We start from the raw sequence: 24,573 nt of genomic DNA, 5'->3' as shown, positions 1-24,573 counted from the left end.
GTTCACCACCTTGTAGAAATCAGGCACCAAGTGACCGAACCATCCAATGAAGTGTTGTTCACCAAAAACAACCCTTCTTGGCAGAAAGGCCAAGGACTTAAACAGACCTACTTCTCACCCCTGGAAGGAGCCTAAAGATCGGAGATGAGGTACATATGTGGAGCAGTGGAGGGCGAGGGAAATTTGCCCTGCCACTGCATCTGCTGCTCCTGGTTTAGGTGGAAAAACAGAAGATTCATATCTTTAGCCCATATGAAATACATTGCTACCCTGGGCCACAACGCGATACATACCCAGCTTTGTTATGAGAACTCCATATATAGTATGTGACTAACAGGAACCCAGACACGACTCACAGGAACCCATTACTAAGTTAGACGAACATTTTATGGAGGTTATTGGAACAGACTCCAGTAAAAATCTCACTAAATAAATCATACACAAGAAAGTAGCTAAAAATAGAGGGAATGGAAGCAAAGGTAAAACACTGGTACCTCATCCATCTTTACTTCTAGCAAAATATTAAGCAGAGTGGGGGTGGGGAAAAGCAAAATGCTTTTCACTTCTGATAACTTTTTATTCTATTAAAATTAGTATTTAAATTTGGGCAGAGATTCAACCTCATGGCTTCGATTACAAACAAGTGAACTGTAAGAGTGAGGAAGCTGGAATTGTGAGGCCTAGAACTCAGGACACCTCACTTCTCTTGGACTCTGACACTAGTCTTTGTGACCTTTAGGTCAGTCACATCTTTGTGCCCAGTTTAAGTATAGCAACTTCCTAAGCCACATGGATATTGCAAGTCTTAATATTAAGCTTTGGGACCCTGAGGTGCAGCATACTATTAGTATTACGTTAGAGCCGGGAGATTCCAACTAAGACCAGGGCCCCATTATGCGATGTTCTGTACCACCAACACATAGTACGAGAGCTTATAGTCCAATAGACAAGGCAGGAAAAGGGTGGAAGAAATGAAGTATCAAACCCACGGGGGACTGAGGCAGAGAGTCACACAGGAAGTCTGCTGGAGAACCAGTAACCCAAAACTTTTGAGTCCCACTCCACCACAAGACAGTCTTTGTCGAGAAACGAGGCAAACGTGGAGAATGCTTTGGATTACTTCTTTCGAAAATTCTATTGAAGTCTCCGCTGCAGCCACCTTGAGGCAGCAGAATGTTGTAACATACTTTGAAGTACTAACATTCCACTTGTCCCAACAAAGATCTATAGATCTTCACAGGCACATACCAGATACTTAGTGTGTTCTCCTGATGTAACAAATCAATACATCTTCCCTCCCCTGGATATGGACCCTCACCAAAAGTGTGTTTTGCAGCAGCAAAGAGGGTACAGTGTAAATATCTCAAATGGTTTGAGCTGCCTACCATAAGCATTTCTCTCAAATCTGGACCTTAGTGTCCAAAATCTGGGTGCTTAGTATGAACCTCCAAGCTTAATTACCAGCTTGGATCTTATCTCGCTGCCACCAACCAGGAATCCGTGCCTGGTACACTTGAGCCCCCCAAAACCTTCCCTGGGGAACCCCCAAGACTCAGATGCTTTGAGTCTCCAACAAAGGGAAATAAACCACTTCCCTTCCTCCTCCCTCTCCCACCCAGACTTTCCTCTCTGGGCTAACCTGAGAGTATTGATGCAATCTCTTTACATCACAATACCAAGAAGCATGTCTCCTTTATTCCACAAAGAGACAAACCCCAAATACAAGGAAACAGAGATGATCCTATCTCTTCCCCCTCCCACCAACTCCCTGGTGCTGCAGAGCTTACCCTCCGTAGATCTAACACAAAGAGAATTCCCTCCCCTTGTTCCTTAACCTACCCAGAGAGAAAAACTCAAACAAGTCTTACAAAGAAAACTTTATATAAAAAAAAAGAAAGAAAAAGACATAAGAATATAAACTCTGCATCAAGATGACAATACAGGGCTATTGCTTATAAGAAAATATGAATAAACAGTCTGATTCAAAAAGATATCCAATTTGAAACATTCCAGCAAGTTACACACATGTAAATACCCCCAAAACAACATAAAAGCCTATATTGTTTTTCTACCTGTACTTACAAGTTGGAAACAGAAGATTAGAAGAAGAAAGAAGCTTCTCATAGCTGAGAGACAGACAAAAGACCCAGAGTCCAAAAATTCCCTCCCTGACTTTGAAAAAACCAGTTTCCTGATTGGTCCTCTGGTCAGGTGTTTGGTTCCCTTTGTTAACCCTTTACAGGTAAAAGAAACATTAATCCTTAGCTATCTATTTATGACACTGCCCACTGACAGGCCATGATGTGTGGGACATAATAATCTTGCCCTGAAAACTATAATTATCTTCTGCAGATTGGGTAGATAGATACCAAAACATTAGCTTCTCTCCTTAAAGGATAATAATGGATTTTCTTCCTTTTTTTGCATTTAGAAGATTTGAGGCTTGTTTCCCTTCCTGAGAGAATGTAACTGCAAGTGATGATCTCATGCTAATTTTGTATAGGCATAGTGGTCATTCACCATGTTATTGAAGCATGTCACCAGCAATGCATTTAACCTCATAATGCCTATGTTTATCAACATTCCTATTTTTCAGAAGAGGAAACTGAGGCACAAAAAGGTCAAGTGATTTCTTCAAGATAAGACAGCAAAACTACGGCAGACCTAGGAACAGAACCCAGATGTCCTGACTAATAGTCCTGTGCTTTAACACAAGACAATCTTTTCTCTGTGAGTTTGCACAGATGATCCAAAGTTTGGAGATGTTCTGAAATAGTGTTTTGCTTTGTCCCATTATGGACCTGGAGACAGCTGCAAAATAAACACTCAGATCCAGTTCATAATTTTTCAGATGCTCAGGGGGCTTCAAATCTACAGTAGAGTTTTGATTAGTCTCAGATTCAGGGTAATTCAAAGACTGGGTTTTTGATCCAGGCCCATCACTACAAGCTGGTAAGAACTTCGGACAGCATACATAGTGTCCACTGGTCCTTGGAGCTTGACGAACAAAATGCTGGGTGAAATATCATGGTCTATGTTATGCAGCTGGTGAAATTAGATGATCAAGATAGTCCTCTCTGGCCTTAAAATCGGTCATAATCTGGACACACACCTGTTATAGAGACTAGTTGCAACACAGCCCACTTTTTGTTGGAAGAGACACACAGCGGAACCAGTGACTGTAGCCTCCAACATTGACTTGAGCCCAGCTCAAGTCAATAGTGACTGAAAGCTGTTACCTTGTGTTGCTTGTTCAAGTGATCTATGGGAAATGAATTGGTACTCTCAGTCCCGTTCCACAAGGACAGGCATCCACCATCCCAGCAAGCCCTGACTGATAACCTGGCTGGCAGAACCAGCAGACATACTGAGGAAAGATGTACCATGGAGTGAAGCACTGTCACTAACTCAAGAGGCCCCTTCAGCTCATGTCTGAGGCATGCTAATGGGCAGGCGGGGAAAGCTTCCACGGCTGCAGCTGAAGCTGTACCTGGCCTGGGGTATGATGGAGAACTTTGCTTTTCTAAGGCTAATAATTTGCCAGCTTCCACTAGCATAAAACTCAGTTACAAGATAATCTCTCAAGTGGTTAAAAAAAGGACTAAGGCCAGATTCTTTTGTACAGATGAATTGTGTTTGAGACAGGAATGGGGTGAGAAGAGATGCAAAGGTGGCTATACCCTGCCTTCCCCCACCTCACGCACACGCTGGGGACCAGGAGGGAAGGTATCCTAGAAGTTGTTACACTGGGCCTCTGGAACTAGAGGACTTCTTGACATAGAGGGAATCCTCTATCGGCCAGGAAAGCCTGGCTTTCAGGCTGCTGTGAGGTGTTAGGAGTGGATGCATTTTAACCTCATAATGCCTATGTTTATCAACATTCCAAAAGCACCTAAAACATACATTAGTCTGTTTGCTCTTACCCGTTTTTGACTGCAGCGTACAATCAGGAAGGTCTCTATACTGTGCTCCTTGAGGTAAGCATTGCGTTCTCCTCCAAAACCCAACTCCACCTCGTAGTCTCCATTCAGATAATTCAAGGTTGCTTTGGTAATGTGGATTCGCCTTGAATGAGACAAAAGGCAAATTGTGGAGTTCATTAAGCAGCTCTAATAATCACATATCTAGTAAGCCAATTCCTGCCGGTGTCAGATTCTGTGCACTAGAATAAATAGCTCATTTCAGGGTCCAATCTCGCTGACATTGATATCCCCTGGGAGTTTTGTTTCGCCTTTCAAAGGGAGTAAGATCAGGCCCATTGATATTTTTCCATAGAATTAGGTTAAAACACATTATCCAAGTTTTGCATCCATTAATAAGCGTCCCGGTGGATGTAAGGCAGCCATTCATTCATACATTCATTTGCTATGCTTGCTCTAATACACAGTAGGCATGCTTGCTCAACAACCAAAACACATTACACACAAATGACCGAGACATGGTCTACATAGTCATATGCCATGTATACTCTGCTGCATCTAGCTTACGATACCATATGAATCACCGTAGTACCCATGTGCCTTACAGAGGTATACAATCAAGTGGATTATTTACGTTTTCTGCTCTCCCTCCTAGGGGAGAGGAAATGTAGAAATACCTGCAGAATATTAATCTCATGGGGAAGATATGTCAGGCAGTTGGTCTTCTACTGGTTCCTAAGGTAGTGAAATGTACATTTATTTGGATCTCTTATGGAAGGGTGTTCCAAAGCAGGAACAACATTTCTTTCTGATGACCAGGTGATATCTTCAGCGAACTTTTTTTAGCATATGGTTACACCTCTCTCTAACTAGGACCCACTGTGATAGGGATCACACAGAGACATTAATCCCAGGTATCACTTCATCAATTTCATTGGAATTACAAAGAGGATGAATTCCATTCTTTGCATATAAGGCATGTCCACCGTGGGTGACTGTAGACCTATTGTGGACAGAAGTGTAGGGTTGAGAGGAAATAAACTAGCCAGTGAGTGCCCAAATTCAAAATCATGCTATGACAAACAAACTAACCAAGACCCTCCTGCAGGTCAAAAGCAAAACTGTCATGTGGATTGACTCACAACAGCTTTGGTGAAGCAATAACTTACCCTGCTTTACCTCCGGCTTCCATGTGATTGGCTAGCGTGACATCATTTGACCAAACATCAAACTGCCATTTCCTGAGGCCCAAGACTCCACAGTGAACTCTCCCACTGTGGATCCCAACCCTCATGTTCACGTTGACTCCTGTCACCTCCCGGACCAATCTGAAAAGAGATGCAGAAAGAGAAGGATGTCTCTGGGAATTATGTGCTTGTATCCACTGACATAACTTGGCTCCAAGAGTGCAAAATCCACAATTCCCTAGAAATTATTCAAAACACAGACAAAAGGGCTGCTCATTCATAGTACTTTGGCTACAGAAAACAGACAGGCTGTAATACACTTTGATAATCTGGCTAACCAAGCAAAGTACTAATTAGATAGGGGTGTCCCTGGAATAAGTCCTTGTTCTCTCAACTTGGTCACAAGTTCAGAGCTCATTGAAAAATTCTTTGGGAGGGTGAAAGCACTAAGTCTTGGTCTTTGATTTCCATACCGAAACTGGACATAATCTCCCAGCTCTCTGTACATCATTAAAAGTAATAGTATGTTGCAAAGAGAAAAAGGAAATGATTTTGAGCTCGTAATTTGTCTGTATGGCACCAGGCATCAAGTGTTCCATGGATGAAACCTGATCTGTGTGTGAAATACCCACTACAGTTGGAAACCTTGAACTGAGCTTTAAGCTGCAGCCATCGCAAACCACAGAACCACATCTTCTGCTCTCACTCCAAGTGGGCAGCTACAAACACTCAGATTCTGATTTTAATGAGCTCTTGGATCCTCTGTTTGCTCCCAAAATGATTACTGTCATACTTGGTGGGTTTTTCCTTTTTAGGGCAAAAATTTACTTGAAGAGCTCTTCACATGGAAATTTTATTTGGGAATTCTGGTAGGGGGGGCCCTACGAAGGGTCTGGTGGCCTCATTAAGGCCAAATGTGGCTTACAGTTGCTGATGATCACATCATTACCAGAATGCCCATGTTTCACAGAGAAACTCACCTGACAGTTCCTTGGTTGTCTATGGGCTTGAGAGGGGGGCAAGGCACACAGAACAATCTGAGCAGTTGATTCTATGGGCCAGATCCTGTACTTTCAGTAAATGGAGGTTCTTGTGGTGCACAAGGCAAATCCTACTAACTGCAGTCAGTCCTGACCTTAGCCCTGTTCTGTTCCTGCAAAGACAACCTAATCTGGGGGTGGAGCCTGCATGGAAAGGGAGATATTGATTCTCCAAGGATCTAGTGCATTCTGCCCTCATCACCTGATATGGGGATCCCCAGCCTCAAGTCTGGCAACAAACCGAGCAGTGATTGCATACACCAGTCAATAAAATAAATTGCCCCAAATTCAGTTTCATTTGTTCCTTATTCTTTTTTTAAGAAGGAATCAGATGATTTTACAAAAGTGCTATTTTCAACTGCAAAGCCTGATCAAGATTGAGACCTCATTGTTCTAAGTGCCATACAAACACAGAGGTAGATATGGTCCCTCTCCCAAAGACCTCACAATCTAACACTTGACATGTTTCTAATGGCAACCGCCTGACACTTTGACTTACCAGGGGGTTATCATTGAACCTTGTCTCATTGCTCCCAAGTGAACTGATAACACAGGCTGTTTATTTCTTCCTCTTGTTTTCTTAAATATATATACATAAATAGAAGCCTATCTTTCCACTTACTCATCGCGGTGCTTACATCTATCTTTGAGAACACGTATTTGTAACCAATTATGCCTATGTTAATTGATCTGCTCAGAGCTGGAACTACTCAATATAGGTCCAATTCTGTGATGTGGTGGGTATCCACAAATCCCACTGATTTCATTGAGAGACAACATGTGTTCAGTCCTTTTCAGGATCAGCTCCTCTAGCATTAAATTATCTAAAACAGAAATGTAAAGGCTCTGCAGTTCTCATCTCCTTCAGTTCAGTAAATTGGATTGAATTTCCATTTTATCTTGATCAAGTCTCAAGGAACGTATTTATTGTGCTGGGTACAGTACATCCTTATTATTGGGATTTTTTCAAGAACATAAACAAACACCCACACCTTTGTCTCATTTTTTAGATCACAAGTATGTGGTTTGAAAAGCAGCATTTCCACCTAAGAGACCTCTTTCTAAGACTAGTATGCAACAACTATTCCTTGTCTCATACACAATGCACACCTGGGCTATTACATCTGTACTTTCACTTATTTGTACATGCTGCTTCTTGCACTTTTCACCTTTGAGATCTGTATAAAAGGAGTTGCTGAATAACCTGCTTTCAATGGCTGTAGTAAAGAATCCTATGGAATCGATGTGGAGTACAAAGAAACGGTAGGTCAGGCAGCATCTTATTAAATGCTAAAAGGAATCATTTCCAACAACTTGTACTACCAAGAAAGCACTCAGTCTATTACATTTAACAGCAAAGGTCTCGCTTTGTACCGTGGGTGGCTTGAAAGAATCTATAGCCCTTGACAGGTTGCTTTGTAAACCACCCTCCCCGCTCAGCTGAGTAACACTTACGGTATGCGGGCTCTGCAGTTAAACACCCGCAGCTGGCCCACGTCAGCTGGGATGTGGGGCTACAAAACTGCAGTGTAGATGGCTGGGGCTGGAGCCAGGATTCTGGGACCCGGTGCCGGGTGTCCACAGTGAAATTTTATAACCTTGTCTGAGCCTCACGAGCTTGAGTCGGCTGACACAGGCCAGATGCAGGTGTTTAATTGCAGGGTAGACTTACCTTATGAAGCCTGAAGAGTCTAGGCTTCTTTACTGAACTGCAACCCACGTTGCCTTGAAAAAAACGCATTGGGCTGCTAGTACCCTAGGGTTTACAAATAACTCCTCCTCTACCTTTAAAGCTTGCCTCCCACTTTGTATGGGATGAAAGGCATTTAACAATCTTATTCTTTGCTAAATCTGGAATAAGTGATTTTCTGTTCTCACTTCCCCTGCCTCCCCTAACTTCCACCTACCCTGAGGAATACAGAGAAATATTTCAGATTTATTAACAAAGATCTCTTGAACATTGTAAAACAGATTTTATCATTGCTGGGCCTTGCCCCATGTGGAGTTATTTTTGACTGTACACAGTGACGGCAAAGCTGGTGTTGAACGCTACCGTTCTGACCCACTGGCTTTATACACTTGCTCAGTGCAGTGTAAATGACTGAAAAGGGACAAGGCAATGAAGCACCAGGCTGCTTATCTGTGAATAAACAGCCAAACCCAACTGTTTGCTGCTAAGTAATTAGTCTGAAACCAATAAACAAATCTTATGGTCTTGTGCCCATCTTCAGGAAGATGACTTGGCACAGGGTGGATGAGGGAGTGATCTGTGGCAGTTGTGAGGAGGATACGATCCTCTTTCTCCATCCAAAATACACACACTGCAGCTTCTACAGACCCTCGGGGTTGCAGTGGCGTCCATGGTTGTGGCACCAGCAGCATCCTTCAGTGCCCTGATCCTAACCACCCTCTAAGCTGGTGCAGCTGGAGCCCTTTTGGTGCACAGGCCTATATCATATTGTCCTCATGTAGCTTCACCAACATCCTGTCCTAGCCTTTCCTCCCCCTATCCATTACATCTGCAGCCTATTGGGCCTTTTCCAAATCAGGTTAGTAGGCAGCATTTTTCCCTTTAAGAAGCAAAGGGGAAAGCTACTGCAGAATGACCAGGGGTCTACAAAGGTTACAGACAGATTTCCATTAGAAACCCTCTTTTCACATGCCTCTACCTTGCTGAAAAATTCTCTTTTGGGACTGACACCTTCCACACCTAGGATGACCTATCCCTGTAGGGGGGAGGGGGAACATTTTAGATGCCCCATCTGGTTCTAGCAGAATCAGGCTTCCGTCTTTCTACTGTAAGGTCCATTTGTGTGCCTGTGCTGGTTCCAAATGTACCTGCTCTCTGCTGGCCTTTAGCTCAATGAGCTAGCTACCTCATGCATTAAGAGATGAAATACATTGGTACTTACGAGATAGCCTCTATCATGTCCATTCCCATTTCAACACAGCAGTGTGCATGGTCAGCTCTTGCTTCTGGTAATCCAGACACGCAGTAATAGCAATCGCCCAAGATTTTTATACGTAAACAGTGATTTTCCTACAAAGAAAAAAGAAAGAGAGGGAGAAGTATGAAACTTCATTTCATGCTTGCAATAACTTGCCTTTTAGGGTAGTGAATGTTAGAAACCTAGTGAACCGGTGCAGTATGTCAATCTTGTAACAGGAACCAAAATCAGAATTATAATAGAAAAAACTTACAGCTGCAAGCTTATCAAATCTGGCAAAGAGCTCATTCAGCGTCATGACCAGCTCCTGAGCTGTACACTGGGAGGCCAGGCTGGTGAACCCCTCAATGTCTGCAAAGAGGATGCTATGGAAAAAAAAAGAAAGATACAGACACAAGTGCCATTAAATTATTGCCTCATTGCCTAAGTTCGAATCTGCTAGTTAATTTCCCAAGAAGAACAGACAGGCTGGGAATCATTCAAGTGATTTAATTCCTGGTTGATATCAATCCTTTTCCTCAAAGGTCTAACAGAGCACACTCTTGGTAATTTCCCTCCTTGTCCCATTTCTGCAGGCTCCACTCAGAAAAGCCACACTCATTTGTCTACTTTCCTGCCCCTCATAAGAAATTGAGGTTTTTCCTGTAATATCTAAATCTAATTTCCTTGTCCCACCTCTCACACGGCTTTAATGGTCTGGTTTTCTTGCCTACACCCCAGATCCATTACTACTGTAATAATAACAACAGTACTCTGCTCATACATTGTAGCCAGGGACCATAAAGTGCTTAATAGATGCTAAGTTGCACAGTGAAGAGCAGGACCCAAGAGTCCTGATTCCCTGTTCTAACCCACTAGAACACACAGTTCCAGAGCCATGGAATGCTTCTCTGTTCTTTATGCACCAGCGAGGGAAGTCTGCAGTTTTCTTACAGCCCAGCCTGATTAGTTTCCTTTTCTCACCTCTAGTTTTTTGGTCTGATTTCTGAAAAACGTATAGAAATAATATTTCAGTTTTACACAGCATCTTCCATTCTGAATGGTCCCCAAAGCACTATACAAAACTATTCACATACAGTACCCCGATACGCCGTCACCACTGAGGATGTAGGGAAGCAACCTGGCAGCGTAGAATGCTGCCGCAAAGCATGGAGAGAGGGGAGGACATTCTTGCTAAAGACTCTGGGGCAAACCACTTCTGTTATAAGAAGTGTCACAGGATCTTTAACATCCAAATAGAGCACATAAGACTAAGATTGTTAAGATTTCATCCGAAAGACTGCTAAACTGAACCACACAAACAAACAGACATGAAACTAAATTATTCTACCTTGGAAAAAAGATGAGTTATGCCTCCAAGATTTGATCCAGGTGGGTCTAAATATTAGACATGCTGTTTAGGCCAGTGAGGTGCCTCACGAAGCAGTGTGAGATGCCACATTACACCCAGCTCATTATTTGCTACAGGAGATCTCTGATTTGTTACTCCCCAAGAACTGCTGCTCTAGCCAAACTGCAGTGGGCACATTTTCAGGGATATCTTCCCACAACATCCTAGGACATGAAGTAGTGCAAAAGTGGCAAAAAAAATGTCATGAGTATTATGAAAATGCTGAAGCACACTTTGATTCAGGCACATTTTCACCCTGTTTTCTCACTTCCCTTCCACATTTCAACTCTAATATCTGACCATACTGCATGAAATAATTTTGGTCGGGCAGATGTTGAAGCTCAAACACAATAGGGAAGAGAGAAAACAGGGTGCCAAACATGCCTGAATCAAAATGTGGTTTGGGATTTTAAAAAAATGCTAATGGAAACATAATAAATTAAGCTTTCATATCATTTGCAAACAAGCTAAAACAAAGCAACACAATTAAAATAAACCAAAAATCTATTGAGATGCATTTATAGCTTCCTAAGCAACCACAGATCTCCCCTGAAGACCCTGCACATTTTAATCTTGTGTTGTATTTTTGGACCATGAGCATTTTATTATTAGAACTGGCTCATTATAAAAATTGGAAAATGTCTGATTCTTATGCTGGCAAAAAACCTAATCTTTTTGTGGGCTCAAGATCTACATGAAAACTACTTTCACACTGTTACTTATTTTTCAAGACAGGAATACACTGTCAGGCACCAGGACAAGACACAAAAGCATTTAAATGGCCCTGTATTCAATATAATATGTGGTTTCCCTTGACTGGGATGGGAGGAAAACTGGTAAAATTTCACTATGGGGAAAACAACAAAGTCCGTCATCTTGCTCAGATCCCATTGTGTGGGCTGGTGCACATTACATAAATGACATTACACCCAAAGCACAGTTAGTAGTACTGCTCACTGTTCTCTTCTAGGTATTTCTGGAGACACTGTGCATGATGCTTCACGTCACGTCACCGCTTGGGCAATATAGTGGCTGTCTCTCACACACAGAGATTACTCTAATGATTCTGAAATTAGGGTCAGTGCTAATGCTAATATGCACAGAATAATAAACAATGGTCCCCCTCGCCATCATGTCAGGTAGGTAATTGGACACTCCACAAAAGCTAATCCTGCTAATCTTTTCACTGGTGAAATGGAGTAATTTTCAGAGGGCTTCATAGCTGATTTGCACACAAATTTATGTCTTTTCCAATTGAAGCTAAATGCCTACAGCCTCAACATTGCCTTAACTTGTAACTTTTGCTAAATGAGCAAAAATTGCTTTTTGTTTGAACTCTGATGAATTAAAGATGTCATTTTGTCAGCTTTATCCTCATCTTGAAGTGACAGGGAGAGAGCAGCAATGGGCCCTATTTTAGGATTCCACATCTGGCCTTCTGCCTGAATTTTGGACAGCTGTTCTACAGTGCAACACTAGAACCTCACAGTTACAAACACCAGAGTTATGAAGTGACCGGTCAACCACACATCTCATTTGGAACCAGAAGCAGGCAATCAGAAAGCAGCAGAGACCCCAAACAAGGTAAGGAAACTGTTTTTGCTCTTGTTTCATTTAAATTAAGATGGTTAAAAGCAGCATTTTTCTTCTGCATGTTCTGGCTGATAAAGGCAAGCATTGGACACCTTCCAACTTCTGCAACAAATGAAGCAAGTTTCTACAGCCAACAACCTCCTTCATTCTGAACCAGTGGTGCTCGCGCTTTTTCAGTTGTGCCCCCTCTTACCAGTAATGGAATCTGTCTGTGTCTTCTCCCTCCATTACTGCACAGCCAAGGCTTCCTCAGCAGTTGAGCTTGGGCTGAAGGCAGAGCTGGGGGTGGAACGAGGGATGGGAGAGTAGCTCCAGCACAGAGCAGAGCTAGTTTGGAGGCAGAGAGGGAATGAGGGCAGAGCTCATCTGGGAGCTGGTCTGGGGGCAGAGAGGGAGTGACAGCAGAGCTGGGCCTGGAGGCAGAGCAGGACTTGAGGCTGAACAGGGTTGGGGGAGGAGAAAAGCTGGGGGCAGAGTCGATCTGGGAGCCAGGCTGGAAGTGCAGCACCTCCACCCCACCCCACCATGGGGGCTGGCCCCAGCCCCGCCATATGCCCCCCTGAACATTCCTCTGCGTCCCCTGAGGGGAGCATGCCGCAAAATTTGGAGACCACTGCTCTAGACCCCTGATTCATACCCAGAGCACCACCCTTCCAGTGTACTGAATGAAATAGGGTCCTATGAAAAAATGGCAAGTGATCACATAGGTAAAGGCTGCATGATAATGCAAACACACAAGGAGGATGAACTGAAGCTGAACGGGGAGCCTTCGTTCTGGCATTAAAGTTTGTGTGCTTGACTTGGAAACTGCAATATTCTTTGAACCATATTTTGGGGTGGAATAGATTTAAAGGCCACAATTTAGGACTATTATCATTATCTAGTCTGCCCTCCCCCTCCTACACAACACAAGCCACACAATATCACCCCCCAGGCAGAGTCAGAGCTTCTCTTTAGAACAAAATCTACCAGAAATTCCCCTCAAATGGCTGATCAGATTTGTGGGACATAGAATTGAAAGAGGAATTACGGTAATTATGCCAAGATATTCTGAGGGGAAAAAAGGAGCCTTCGTGTCTTAATTCTACCGCACTCGCCCACTTCCCACCCTTTCTTTGGCTGGTGCTATTTGTTTAGTGCCGTTTTATTTCAGGCTGCCCTTAGAAAATAAAGGTGTTTTGTTCAAGGAGGATGGCAGCTGGCATCTCTATTGGAAAGCAAAAGTCAAGCCAATTATTTGGCAGGATGCATCAGATGAGGCATTTTCCAACAGGTGAAAGTGAACTATGCTTACACATCAATGAGTGCAAGACACGGCAGTCATGCCCCTTCACAGACCAAGGGTCAACCAGCATTGAAATTTTGGGACGAATAGAGATGTTGATGATAAAGGCTAAACAAAATGAGGGTTTTAGCTATACATCTCAAGAGGATGAAGAGCTTATTGGTTTGAAAATGCCACTGATGCCATTAGTGAAGGCTGAGTGGAGAGGAATGGTAGTAATTGACCACAATTAATTTATAGCCTGAATTTCATAGATGATCAGCTGCCACAGGTCCTGCTGACTTCACTGGGAGTGAGGACTGTTAGCACATCTGGAAGGCAATTGCTGTGCAAAAAATATAATCTAAATAGGTAATTAAAATGCAGAAATGGCTTTAATGTTCTGGAGGTAGTTTCTGCATCATCACTGATCTCATGCTAATCTCATAGTGGGGTCTACATTGACCAGGGCTGGATTTTTCCCCTTATTTTTACCTAACTATAAAAGATGGTAAATTGCTTATTTCTGGGGGAATACAGGGGGAAGAGAAGTTATTGCATTTTTTTAGTCTTAACTCAATGTTCCACAAGGTGCACTACCCAGTGTTTTATTACTTAAAATTCATTATCTTTTTTCCAGAGTATATTTTCCTTTATCCTATAACACAATACAACACAACTTCAGCTCCTAGTCCCACTAAAATCCTCGACAAAACTCCCAGTAATGTCATGGGCTGCAAGACCTGGCTGGTAGTGTACTTTATATCTTATATACTGACACCATCCTCAGATGCTTTCCAGGGTTAAATCACACAGCAACAGCAGGAGTAGAACTACACATAGAGAAAGAACAATTAAGGGACACAGGCGAGAGAGAAGACACATTTTGAGCTCAGATTTCAACACAAAGAGAGTCAGAAAACATAGGAGGGCTCTTCCAGATGGCAGGCATCATAGAGGAGAAGGCTCTTGGATCAAGAGCCTAAGACATGAGGCAAAGAATCCAGCTGGAAACCAAAGCAACGAAGAGAGGAATAGAAAGAAGTGAGGTCAATGAAGGGGGCTGGAGCAACTCTATTCAAGTTAAAAAAAAAATCTAAACAAACACCTACCTACCCTCCCACAGGTTGGAGGCCTTATATGACTTAGAAGCCAGTGGAGTTATCAGAGGATGGGTTTAACATGGCCACGCTTCTTTTTAAATGCAAGAATATTTGAAATGCTAAATTTCAGAGTAGCAGCCGTGTTAGTCTGTATCTGCAAAAAGAACAGGAGCACTTGTGGCCCTTATATGACTTAGAAGCCAGTGGAGTTATCAGAGGATGGGTTTAACATGGCCACGCTTCTTTTTAAATGCAAGAATATTTGAAATGCTAAATTTCAGAGTAGCAGCCGTGTTAGTCTGTATCTGCAAAAAGAACAGGAGCACTTGTGGCCCTTATATGACTTAGAAGCCAGTGGAGTTATCAGAGGATGGGTTTAACATGGCCACGCTTCTTTTTAAATGCAAGAATATTTGAAATGCTAAATTTCAGAGTAGCAGCCGTGTTAGTCTGTATCTGCAAAAAGAACAGGAGCACTTGTGCATCTTCGAGACTAACACATTTATTTGAGATAAGCCCACGAAAGCTCATGCTGAAATAAATTTGTTAGTTTCTAAGGTTCCACAAGTACTCCTGTTCTTTTTGTGAAATGCTAAAGCAAATTACCAGCATTACTAACCTCAAGAAAAATGATTATGTTCTATTTCAAAACATTTGCATCCCAGCCCCAACACACATCTTGCAAGGGAAGAAACACAAACCCTATCACCATCACAATGGCAACACGAGCCATCAATATAAACAGCATGTGTTACTGGAAACTGAGCATCAACATGCACTGTACGGCAAACTCAGCAAAACCCTAGACACATTGAGATTTAATGAGTTATAAAACACAGTAAAGCGCATCCAACTGCATGAAAATTAAAACCGTGGTATTTGATTGTAAGAAATTATTAAGTAATGAGAAAAGGGAAAGCTAATTTGGCATAATAAAATTATCATTGTTTACAATAAACTATCATTTAATTAATTTGGGCAAATGGTTAGAGGTAAAATAAGCGAAAATAAGTAGTAGTCTGTAGCAAACAATATGCCCAGCATCAATGTTTTTACTAGGCTAATTGGTAAGGATAGTCATTCGTAGCATTGCTGTTAGGTTTATGACACTACCAGTGTGCTGCTTGTTAATTATTTATTAAAGTCAGCATATCTTTTTAAACTGGTTAGGTTGTTTTGCATTAGTTACTTTTACTACTGGAAATCATCTAGCATTCTAAATTTGGCTCCATCAGCTACTCTGACAAATTAACTGGTACTGCTACAATTTGAGATACATATTTCAGGGCAACTACATTACATTTAATGATTGTGCTAGCTATTCTAGGATCATAAGAACATAAGAATGGCCATCCTGGGTCAGACCAATGGTTCATCTAGCCCAGTATCCTGTCTTCCAACAGTGGCCAATGTCAAGTGCTTCAGAGGGAATCAACAGAACAGGTAATCGTTAAATGATCCATCTCCTGTTGCCTATTCCCAGCTTCTGGCAAACAGAGGCTAGGGACACTTCACAGAATGGGTTAGCATCCCTGCCTATCCTGGTTAATAGCCATTGATGGACCTATCTTCCATTAACTTATCTAGTTCTTTTTTGAATTCCATTATAGTTTTGGCCTTCACAACAACCTCTGGCAAAGGGTTCCATAGGTTGACTGCATTGTGTGAAGAAGTACTTCCTTTTGTTTGCTTTAAACCTACTGCCAATAAATTTTATTTGGTGACCCCTAGTTCTTGTGTTATGAGAAGGAGTAAATAACACTTCCTTATTTACTTTCTCTACACCAGTCGTGATTTTATAGACCTCAATCATATCTCCCCTTAGTTGTCTCTTTTCAAGCTGAAAAGTCCCAGTTTTATTAATCTCTCCTCATATGGAAGCTGTTCCATATCGCTAATCATTTGTGTTGATTAGTCTTTCTCCCCTTCGGCCATTTGGAAGATGAACATGCACATGAAAGGGTACATGTGAAAACTAGTGCATGAAGAAACTAGGGAAATGTGGTCTAGGAGAAATTACTGTAAGGTGAGTGCATAAGTAGAGTCTTTCAACCGGTTAAAGAGTCAGTATCTATGGTCTGCTGTCAAACTAGGAGGCCATATCTAGTGGGGTCTTACAGGGGTCTATCTTAGGTCCGGTAGGACTGATACTAGTCAACATTTTCATTAATGACTTGAATGATGGAGTAGAGAGTACGCTTACAAAATTTGCAGATGATACCAGGCTGGGAGGAGTTGCAAGCACTTTAGAGGTCAGTAATCAAAATGACTGTGACAAACGAGAGAATCTGTTTGAAATCAACAAGATGAAATTCAATACAGACATGTACAAAGTATTACACTGAAGAAGGAAAAATCAAATGCACATCTACAAAATGGGAAATAACTGCTAGACAGTAGTACTGCAGCAAAGGATCTGGGAGTTATAGCGGATCACAAATTGAACATGGTCCAAGAATGTGATTAAGTAATGAAAAAGACAAATATAATTCTATGATGTATTAACAGGAGTGTTGTAAGTAAGATATAGGAACTAATTGCTCCACTTGGCACTGGTGAGTTCTCCAGAAGCATGCCAGATTTAACTAAATTGATTCTTCACTGGAAACAGATGATAATAAATAACTTCTCTGGAAGAAAGGCTATTTTAGGAAGGCAAAACAACTAAAATGAGATATGCAGTGGCTATAAGCCAGACCACAAAAGGAGTCTGTTATATCTGTATTTGTGACATGCAAAGGAAATTCAGTGGTTGACACACAATGTAAGTACCACTTTATTAATCCATCACCACAAACCAAATCAGACGTTTCTGCCTGCTGATCATAAATATGAATCCCAATGACCATTTCTAAATGAGGTTTCAGAGGATTTTGAACCGTGTTGTGTGTCTAATAGGGGGTCTGTTCTTCTGGGCTGCTGGAAACATGGAAACATTCACATCTGTTCAGGACAGAAAGTGAAGGATGTCATCTCTATTCATACTGAAAGGGAATTTAGGAAGGCAGAGTTTAATTACCCAGGTTGGAATATGACCCAGCATTAAATCCCTGCTCTTGCAATACATGTCATGGGATCCATAAGGCCCACAAATGGGCAGATCCTGAGATTTATCTCATTCAAAATAGGTCACCATCAGCAGTGTATGTCTGCCAAAACATGGGGGTGCTGGTTCTCTACAGATTTAAAAGGAAAAGTACCATCTACCAGATCTGCAGCTGCTGATCTGATTTTAACATCAGTAAGAAGTCTCTGGGAAGTAAGAGGAAAACAACTGATCCAAATTCAGCCCTGAAGTCAGTGGAAGCGCAATACTTTACATTGAAACTTTCATTATTGTATGCAATATTGTTATAGCCATGTTTCTTTAACGTCTCCCACTTTAAATATGTTTTCTGTAATTCCGGGGTTCTAAAGAGTGAATATGCTTTTGGGGTCAAGAGAGAGACAGAAGGATTCTCTTGTCATCTAAAAATGTTAGCAGTGCCAGAAGCCAATAGGGAAAAGAATAAGATGACTCACTATCAGAACGGCTTCTTGACTCTACTGCTACCACAAGAGGAGTCCTTGTGGGGAACTGAGGAAAGCAATAAGAGCCATGAGGATGTAAAGGGGAAAATAAACTAGGGCTGTCAAGTGATTAAAAAAATTAATATTGATTAATTGCACTGTTAAACAATAATAGAATATCATTTATTTAAATATTTTTGGATGTTTTCTACATTTTCAAACGTATTGATTTCAGTTACAACACAGAATACAAAGTGTACAGTGCTCACTTAATTTTTTTATTACAAATATTTGCACTGTAAAGACAAAAGAAATGGTATTTTTCAATTTACCTAATACATGTAGTGTAATGCAATCTCTTCATCATGAAAGTTGAACTTACAAATGTAGAATTATGTACAAAAAATAACTGCATTCAAATATAAAACAATGTAAAATCTACAAGTCCACTCAGTCCTGCTTCAGCCAATCACTCAGACAAACAAGTTTGGTTACAATTTGCAGGAGATAATGCTGCCCGCTTTTTGTTTACAATGTCACCTGAAAGTGAGAAAAGGTGTTTGCATGGCACTGTTATAGCCAGCATTGCAAGATATTACATGCCAGATCCGCTAAAGATTTGTATGCCCCTTCATGCTTCAACCATCATTTACAGCATTATCTTCTGTAAATGTAAACAAATGTGTTTGTCTGAGCAATTGGCTGAACAAGAAGTAGGACTGAGTAGACTTGTAGGCACTAAAGTTTTACATTGTTTTGTTTTTGAGTGCAGTTAGATAACAAAAAATACCTACATTTGTAAGTTACACTTTCAAGATAAAGAGATTGCACCACAGTACTTGTGTGAGGTGAACTGAAAAATACTATTTCTTTTGTTATGCATTTTAAAGTGCAAATATTTGTAATAAAAAATATAAAGTGAGCACTGTACACTTTGTATTCTGTTTTGTAATAGAAATCAATATATCTGCAAATGTAGAAAAAATATTTAATACATTTCAATTGGTATTCCATTGTTTAACAGTACGATTAATTTCGATTAATTTTTTTGAGTTAATTGCATGAGTTAACCATGATTAATTGAGAGCCCTACTTTAAACATAATATGGAATATTTCTCTTTCAGACACTCTGCATTCACTGTGACTGTTAAGCAAGAATCAGAGAGCAGGCAGCGAAGGAGGAATAAACTTCAGCTGACTAGCGTACAGAAAGCAAACTATTCATGTTTGCACCTTGAATCAATGGTGTCAGAAGTTAGAGAGGAAGAGACCCATTCAGTCTCATCTAGTCCAGTGCAGGAGGCTCCTTACAGTATATTTTTCAGGGCTTTGTCTAGCACAGCTTTAAATCCATAAGCTCTCAACATTTGCTGTTTGAATCACATTTGGCAATTTTATCCTAGCATCAAGGATATTTAGCCAAGCAAGGCGGCTTTTCCATTCCCTATCCAAGAGCAGCAATATATGCAGAATGATCACTTTCAGCCTAACAACCTTATTTGGGGTATTGCTTCCTTGCTCCCTCTTCTCCACTCCCCTTTTATCTTCTACAGTTTTCTTGGAAATTAAGTAATTTGCAAGCTGTTTTCTTGCAAATTAACTCATTTGCAAACTGTTTGGAACAGGGATTATGTCCCTGCTCACTATGGGAAACACTAGGATTGCCTATAGCATTATGTTACAGCGTTATACAGCACTAATTCCTTGGATAAAACAGGTGACTGTAGGGAAGGTAACTAGCGCTGCAAAGTGGACAAGCTTGTGCCAAGACATCCAGAGAACTGAAAGTATGGATCAGAGGGACAAGTGAAATTTCACAAGAGTAATTTTCAGTCCAGTTTAGAGAACATATTAAATTGATGATACAAAGAAGAAATATCAGGTAAAACATCAATTATTTGCTGGGAGGATTGAATTAGCAGGGAAAAGACATTCTAATTAGACGAGGAAAGCAACCAACTATAGATTGAGTTCAGGACCGGTGCTTCCATTTAGGTGACCGAGGCAGTCGCCTAGGGCGCCAGGATTTGGGAGGGCGGCAGACTGCTCCGGTGGACCTCCCGCAGGCGTCCCTGCAGACGGTCCGCTGGTCCCGCGGCTCCGGTGGAGCATCTGCAGGCACGCCTGCGGCAGGTCCACCAGAGCCGCGGGACCAGCGGACCGTCCGCACGAATGCCTGCGGGAGGTCCACCGGAGCCGCGGGACCAGCGAGCCGGCCGTGAGTCTAGGGCGCCAAAAACCCTCACGCCGCTCCTGATTGAGTTGTACAAAAATGGGACAGATAATAGGGCCTATGGAATTTAATCATCAAATCATAGAACCATAAGGTTAGAAGGTACCACAAGTGCTATCTAGTCTAAACCCCTGCCAAGATGCAGGATCTGTTGTGTTTAAACCATCCAAGACAGATGGCTATCCAACCTGTTTTTGAAAACCTCCCATGAAGAAGCTTCCATGACTTCCCTAGGCAGTATGTGCCATTGTCCTACTATTCTTACAGTCAGTAAGTTCTTCCTGAGATTTAATCTAAAACTGCCATGCTGTAGTTTGAACCCATTGCCTCTTGATCTGCTCTCTGAGGTATGAGAGAACAACTTTTCTCCATCTTTTTTATGGCAGCCTTTCAAGCATTTGAAGACTGCTATCATGTCCGTCCTTAATCTTTTCTTTTCCAAATTAAACATACCCAGTTCCTTCAGCCTTTGCTCATATGGCTTCCATTCCATCCCTTTGATCATCTCTGTTGCACACTTTTGGATCCTTTCCCGTTTCTCTACATCATTTCTATACAGCGGTGACCAAAATTGGACATAGTACTTCAGCTGAGGTCTAACCAGCACTCAGTAGAGTGGTACTATCACCTCCCATAACTTGCATGCTATGCCTCTGTTAATGCACCCAAAATTACATTTGTTTTTTGTGTGTGTGTTGTTTTTTCTTGGCAACAGTATCACATTATTGATGCATGTTGAAGTTGTGATCCCCACAACTCCCAGATCCTTCCCAGAAGTGCTTCTTCCAAGCCAATTATCCCCCATTCTGTATCTGTTCATTTGGTTTTTTCATCCATATGTGTAACACCTTACATTTATATTTGTTGAATTTCATTCTGTTGTCTATACCCCAGTTCTCCAATTTATCAAGATGCCTTTGACTTTTACCGCTGTCCTCCAAAAGTGTTTGCAACCCCCCATAACTTTGTCATCTTCAAATTTGATCATTATGCTCTCTATTCCTACATTCAGGTCATTAATAACAATGTTAAATAACACCAGACCCAGAACAGATCCCTGTGGAACTAAACTTGAGACCTCCTTCCAATCTGACATCACTCCATTAATAGTTACATTTTGTTTGTGGTTGTTTAACCAATTATGTATCCGTTTAATGTACCAACATTTAAAGGCAACAAGTCTTGGGACAACATTATGAGGAAGAAACATATTTGGTCATTGTCAACTAGGCTATATTGACAAATTCCATAAGTAAATATTAAAGATACATAATACTAAACTATATATCATTGGCAGATTCACGGTTTTAAGCTTCAGAGTTCCCAAACTGCTATCCAAATCAGTGCATACAAGGGTGCATTTTATTAGCAAAAACTCAGCATATTAGCAAACCTTTAACAAGAACCAATATATTGATGTTTTTGATATACTTAAACAGAGGGTCCAAAATGCTGCAGCCAGTATAAATTCTGATTCCAGGGACCAAAGCCAGACCAATCATAATAGCCTCACCCTGGGTCACTTTCACTTTTTTTGTATTCAATAACCAATTAAAAATTTCCCATGTTGTCACTCCACCCTCATATCTGCCTATTCATTCCATGCTTGGCCTCCTATGTTCCTACTTCCTCCATTCTTCACTGGTGGAGGCAAAGGGGTCATTTTTACATTGTGATGCTCCCTACCTCTGACTCACTTTACCTTTTTAATCTATCTAAGGCAATTATACTTCACCAATGACCACACATCATGGTACCACATACAGTACGAACAGTATGTGGATATCAGAACACATATCTTTCCCTAGCCACCTCATCTTAATGTACTTTTTGAAGAGGGTTACTCCGTTGTGTGTTCCAAGGGGAAACCTAGCAGGTCATTCTCCAGACACTGTTATTGGAGGGAACATCTGAACAAACACATTCTTGCATCTTGCATCTCAAGATGCTTAGATTCTGGCTTGTCCTCATTATTCCTGGTAGAGATTTCCAGAGCCAAGTGCTCTTCTTGGAAAACTACCTCTGGACACTAAGAGATGTCTTCAGGATTGTCAGGTGCAGAACACAAGTTATTTACAGCTATCATATTCGGTCCTGGGGACAGAGAGGCTCTCTCTGAGACAGCCACCACCTACTCTGCTCAGGACTTTAAAGATAAAGGCCAAGAGTTTGAAGAGAATCCAGAAACTAATCGGGAACCAGTGAAGACCACAGAACAATGGGGAGATGTGATCTCTTCTGGCACAGCTAAAGTGTAAGTAAACCTAAACTTAAAACCTTTTCTCTCACCTCTCCAGAAATCATTTTATGATGCTTTATAGGAAGGATACAACAGGGAGACTAATTTGCTATCATTAACAACTTTTACCATCTATGGTGTATATTCATAAAGGGGTACTGCCATCTGCAACATAGGCAGATATGGACAATGTTATGACACCACTTTGGTCAGCACGGTGCAGCTGTTAGAGTACTGAAGTGGTAGACCTGCGTTTCAGAAATGCTTTGAGATCTTCCAGTCAAAAGCAATATAGAGGTATTCTATCCTCAGCTACTGCACCCTCTCCCATGGTCAATGTACTGTACCTTAGCAGTAAAAGAACAAATAGCTTCTTACTTCAAGATGTTAAATTTAGAGATGTGGAAAGGCAGATCAGACATTAAGAAATAAAGGCAAAACACATTATCAGAGAAGATTTCTTCTGAAATAAGGTAGTCAGAATGATTCCAGAAACCTTGCAGAATATAGCATAAGAACATAAGAATGGCCATACTGGGTCAGACCAAAGGTCCATCCAGCCCAGTATCCTGTCTACTGACAGTGTCCAATGCCAGGTGTCCCAGAAGGAGTGAACCTAATAGGTAATGATCAAGTGATCTCTCTTCTGCCATCCATCTCCACCCTCTGACAAACAGAGGCTAGGAACACCGTTCCTTACCTGGCTAATAGCTGTTAATGGACTTAAACTCCATGAATTTATCTAGTTCTCTTTTAAACCCTGTTATAGTTAAAAACAGATTATCATAAAACAGATTGTCTGAACACAAAGAAGAGATATGTAATAACACAAAAGGAGATGATGGAAAATGGTATTTGCCATCAACTACGCTGTTTAACACTCTTAACACAACAGCAGACAGCTGGACGCCTGTATAAGCAGAGTATAAGCATAAGAATAGAAACTGGGTTTACATAGTGCCTTTCATACTCCAGTTTCTCACAGTATTTTGTAAAGCAATAACTGACTTACTGCTAACACAGCAACTAGGGAAGTAAACAAAACATCTATTACACGTTCCAGTGTAGCGTACACAGACTGGGTGTTAGGACTTGTTTTACTGAGCGGAGGTGGGAAACTATCCAGATCAATGGGATTGCGTGGGAGTTTCTGCGTATGTGTTTACAACCACAGTCACACAAAGCACTACTGAGATTTTTAACCTCTCATGGAACAGCTTGTAGACATGGGCAGACTTCATTTAACATTTGACATCAAAGACAGATTATAGAATTATTTCGTTACAAGACAGAATCAAACTGCTTAATTTTAATCCCAACCTCCAACTGGTTTCCCTTTCCACACCTGTAGTTTGGTAGGCACAAATTTCATGCACAGTCGGTGCTACTTAAAAACCTTACTTCTTGACTGCATCAGTGTACTAAGAAGTTCAAATTCTAAAGCAAGTTTGAGGTGTACCTCTACCTCGACATAACCCTGTCCTCAGGAGCCAAAAAATCTTAGTGTGTTATAGGTGAAACCATGTTATATTGAATTTGCTTTGATCTGCCGGAGTGCACAGCCCTGCCCCCCCACCCCCGAGCACTGCTTTACCGAATTCGTGTTATATTGGGTTGCGTTATATTGGGGTAGAGGTGTACTTGCTAATCGCAGATGTAAAATTTCACCTTAAGGCAGGTTTTAACAATCCAGCCCATTAAATCTAGGGATAGAAAAGACCTATTAGGTCACCTTGTTCCTTACAAAATGTTTACCAGTGTTTTGTCCATTCTAGTTGTAAATGTCACAAGGGTTCGGGTTTCCAACATTAGCCTCAAGAGACTATTGAAAGCCTAACAGATCTCATGGTCATGAAGATTTTATTGACATGCATTCCCTTTTACCACAGTTTAAACTTTTTTCTCATGTTAAATTATTCCTTTCCTAGCTATTTGCACCCTGAAAATATTTGCTGATTTATCTACTGTCTGCTATCAAATTCTACTCTATTATACTGTATTAATGTGGTGTAGTTCCATCACCATTCCAGTTATTCCAGGTTTACATCACCACTATATGTGCTTCCGTTACACATACACTACCCAAGTGACTATAATTCCTGCCTCTAAATAATACCACCACCCTTTCCATGGTTATTGAAACAA

At 41.3% G+C, this 24,573-nt stretch overlaps 1 protein-coding gene across 2 annotated transcripts in view; it reads right to left on the bottom strand.

Annotated features, from left to right (window-relative positions):
- ADCY5 (adenylate cyclase 5) overlaps nt 1–24,573 on the bottom strand; it is a 344,948-nt gene that overhangs the window by 80,521 nt on the left and 239,854 nt on the right. For both annotated transcript variants that reach the window (XM_032797047.2, XM_032797048.2), the window contains exons 5-8: nt 9,349–9,460; nt 9,060–9,187; nt 5,090–5,248; nt 3,924–4,065 (exon numbers count right to left, since the gene is read on the bottom strand). In XM_032797047.2, coding sequence (XP_032652938.1) covers nt 3,924–4,065; nt 5,090–5,248; nt 9,060–9,187; nt 9,349–9,460 — 541 coding nt within the window. The remainder of the gene's footprint in view (nt 1–3,923; nt 4,066–5,089; nt 5,249–9,059; nt 9,188–9,348; nt 9,461–24,573) is intronic.

Source organism: Chelonoidis abingdonii, chromosome 10 (genome assembly GCF_003597395.2).
Source record: "Chelonoidis abingdonii isolate Lonesome George chromosome 10, CheloAbing_2.0, whole genome shotgun sequence".
NCBI lineage: Eukaryota > Metazoa > Chordata > Testudines > Testudinidae > Chelonoidis > Chelonoidis abingdonii.
This window is presented reverse-complemented; position numbering and strand designations above follow the sequence as displayed.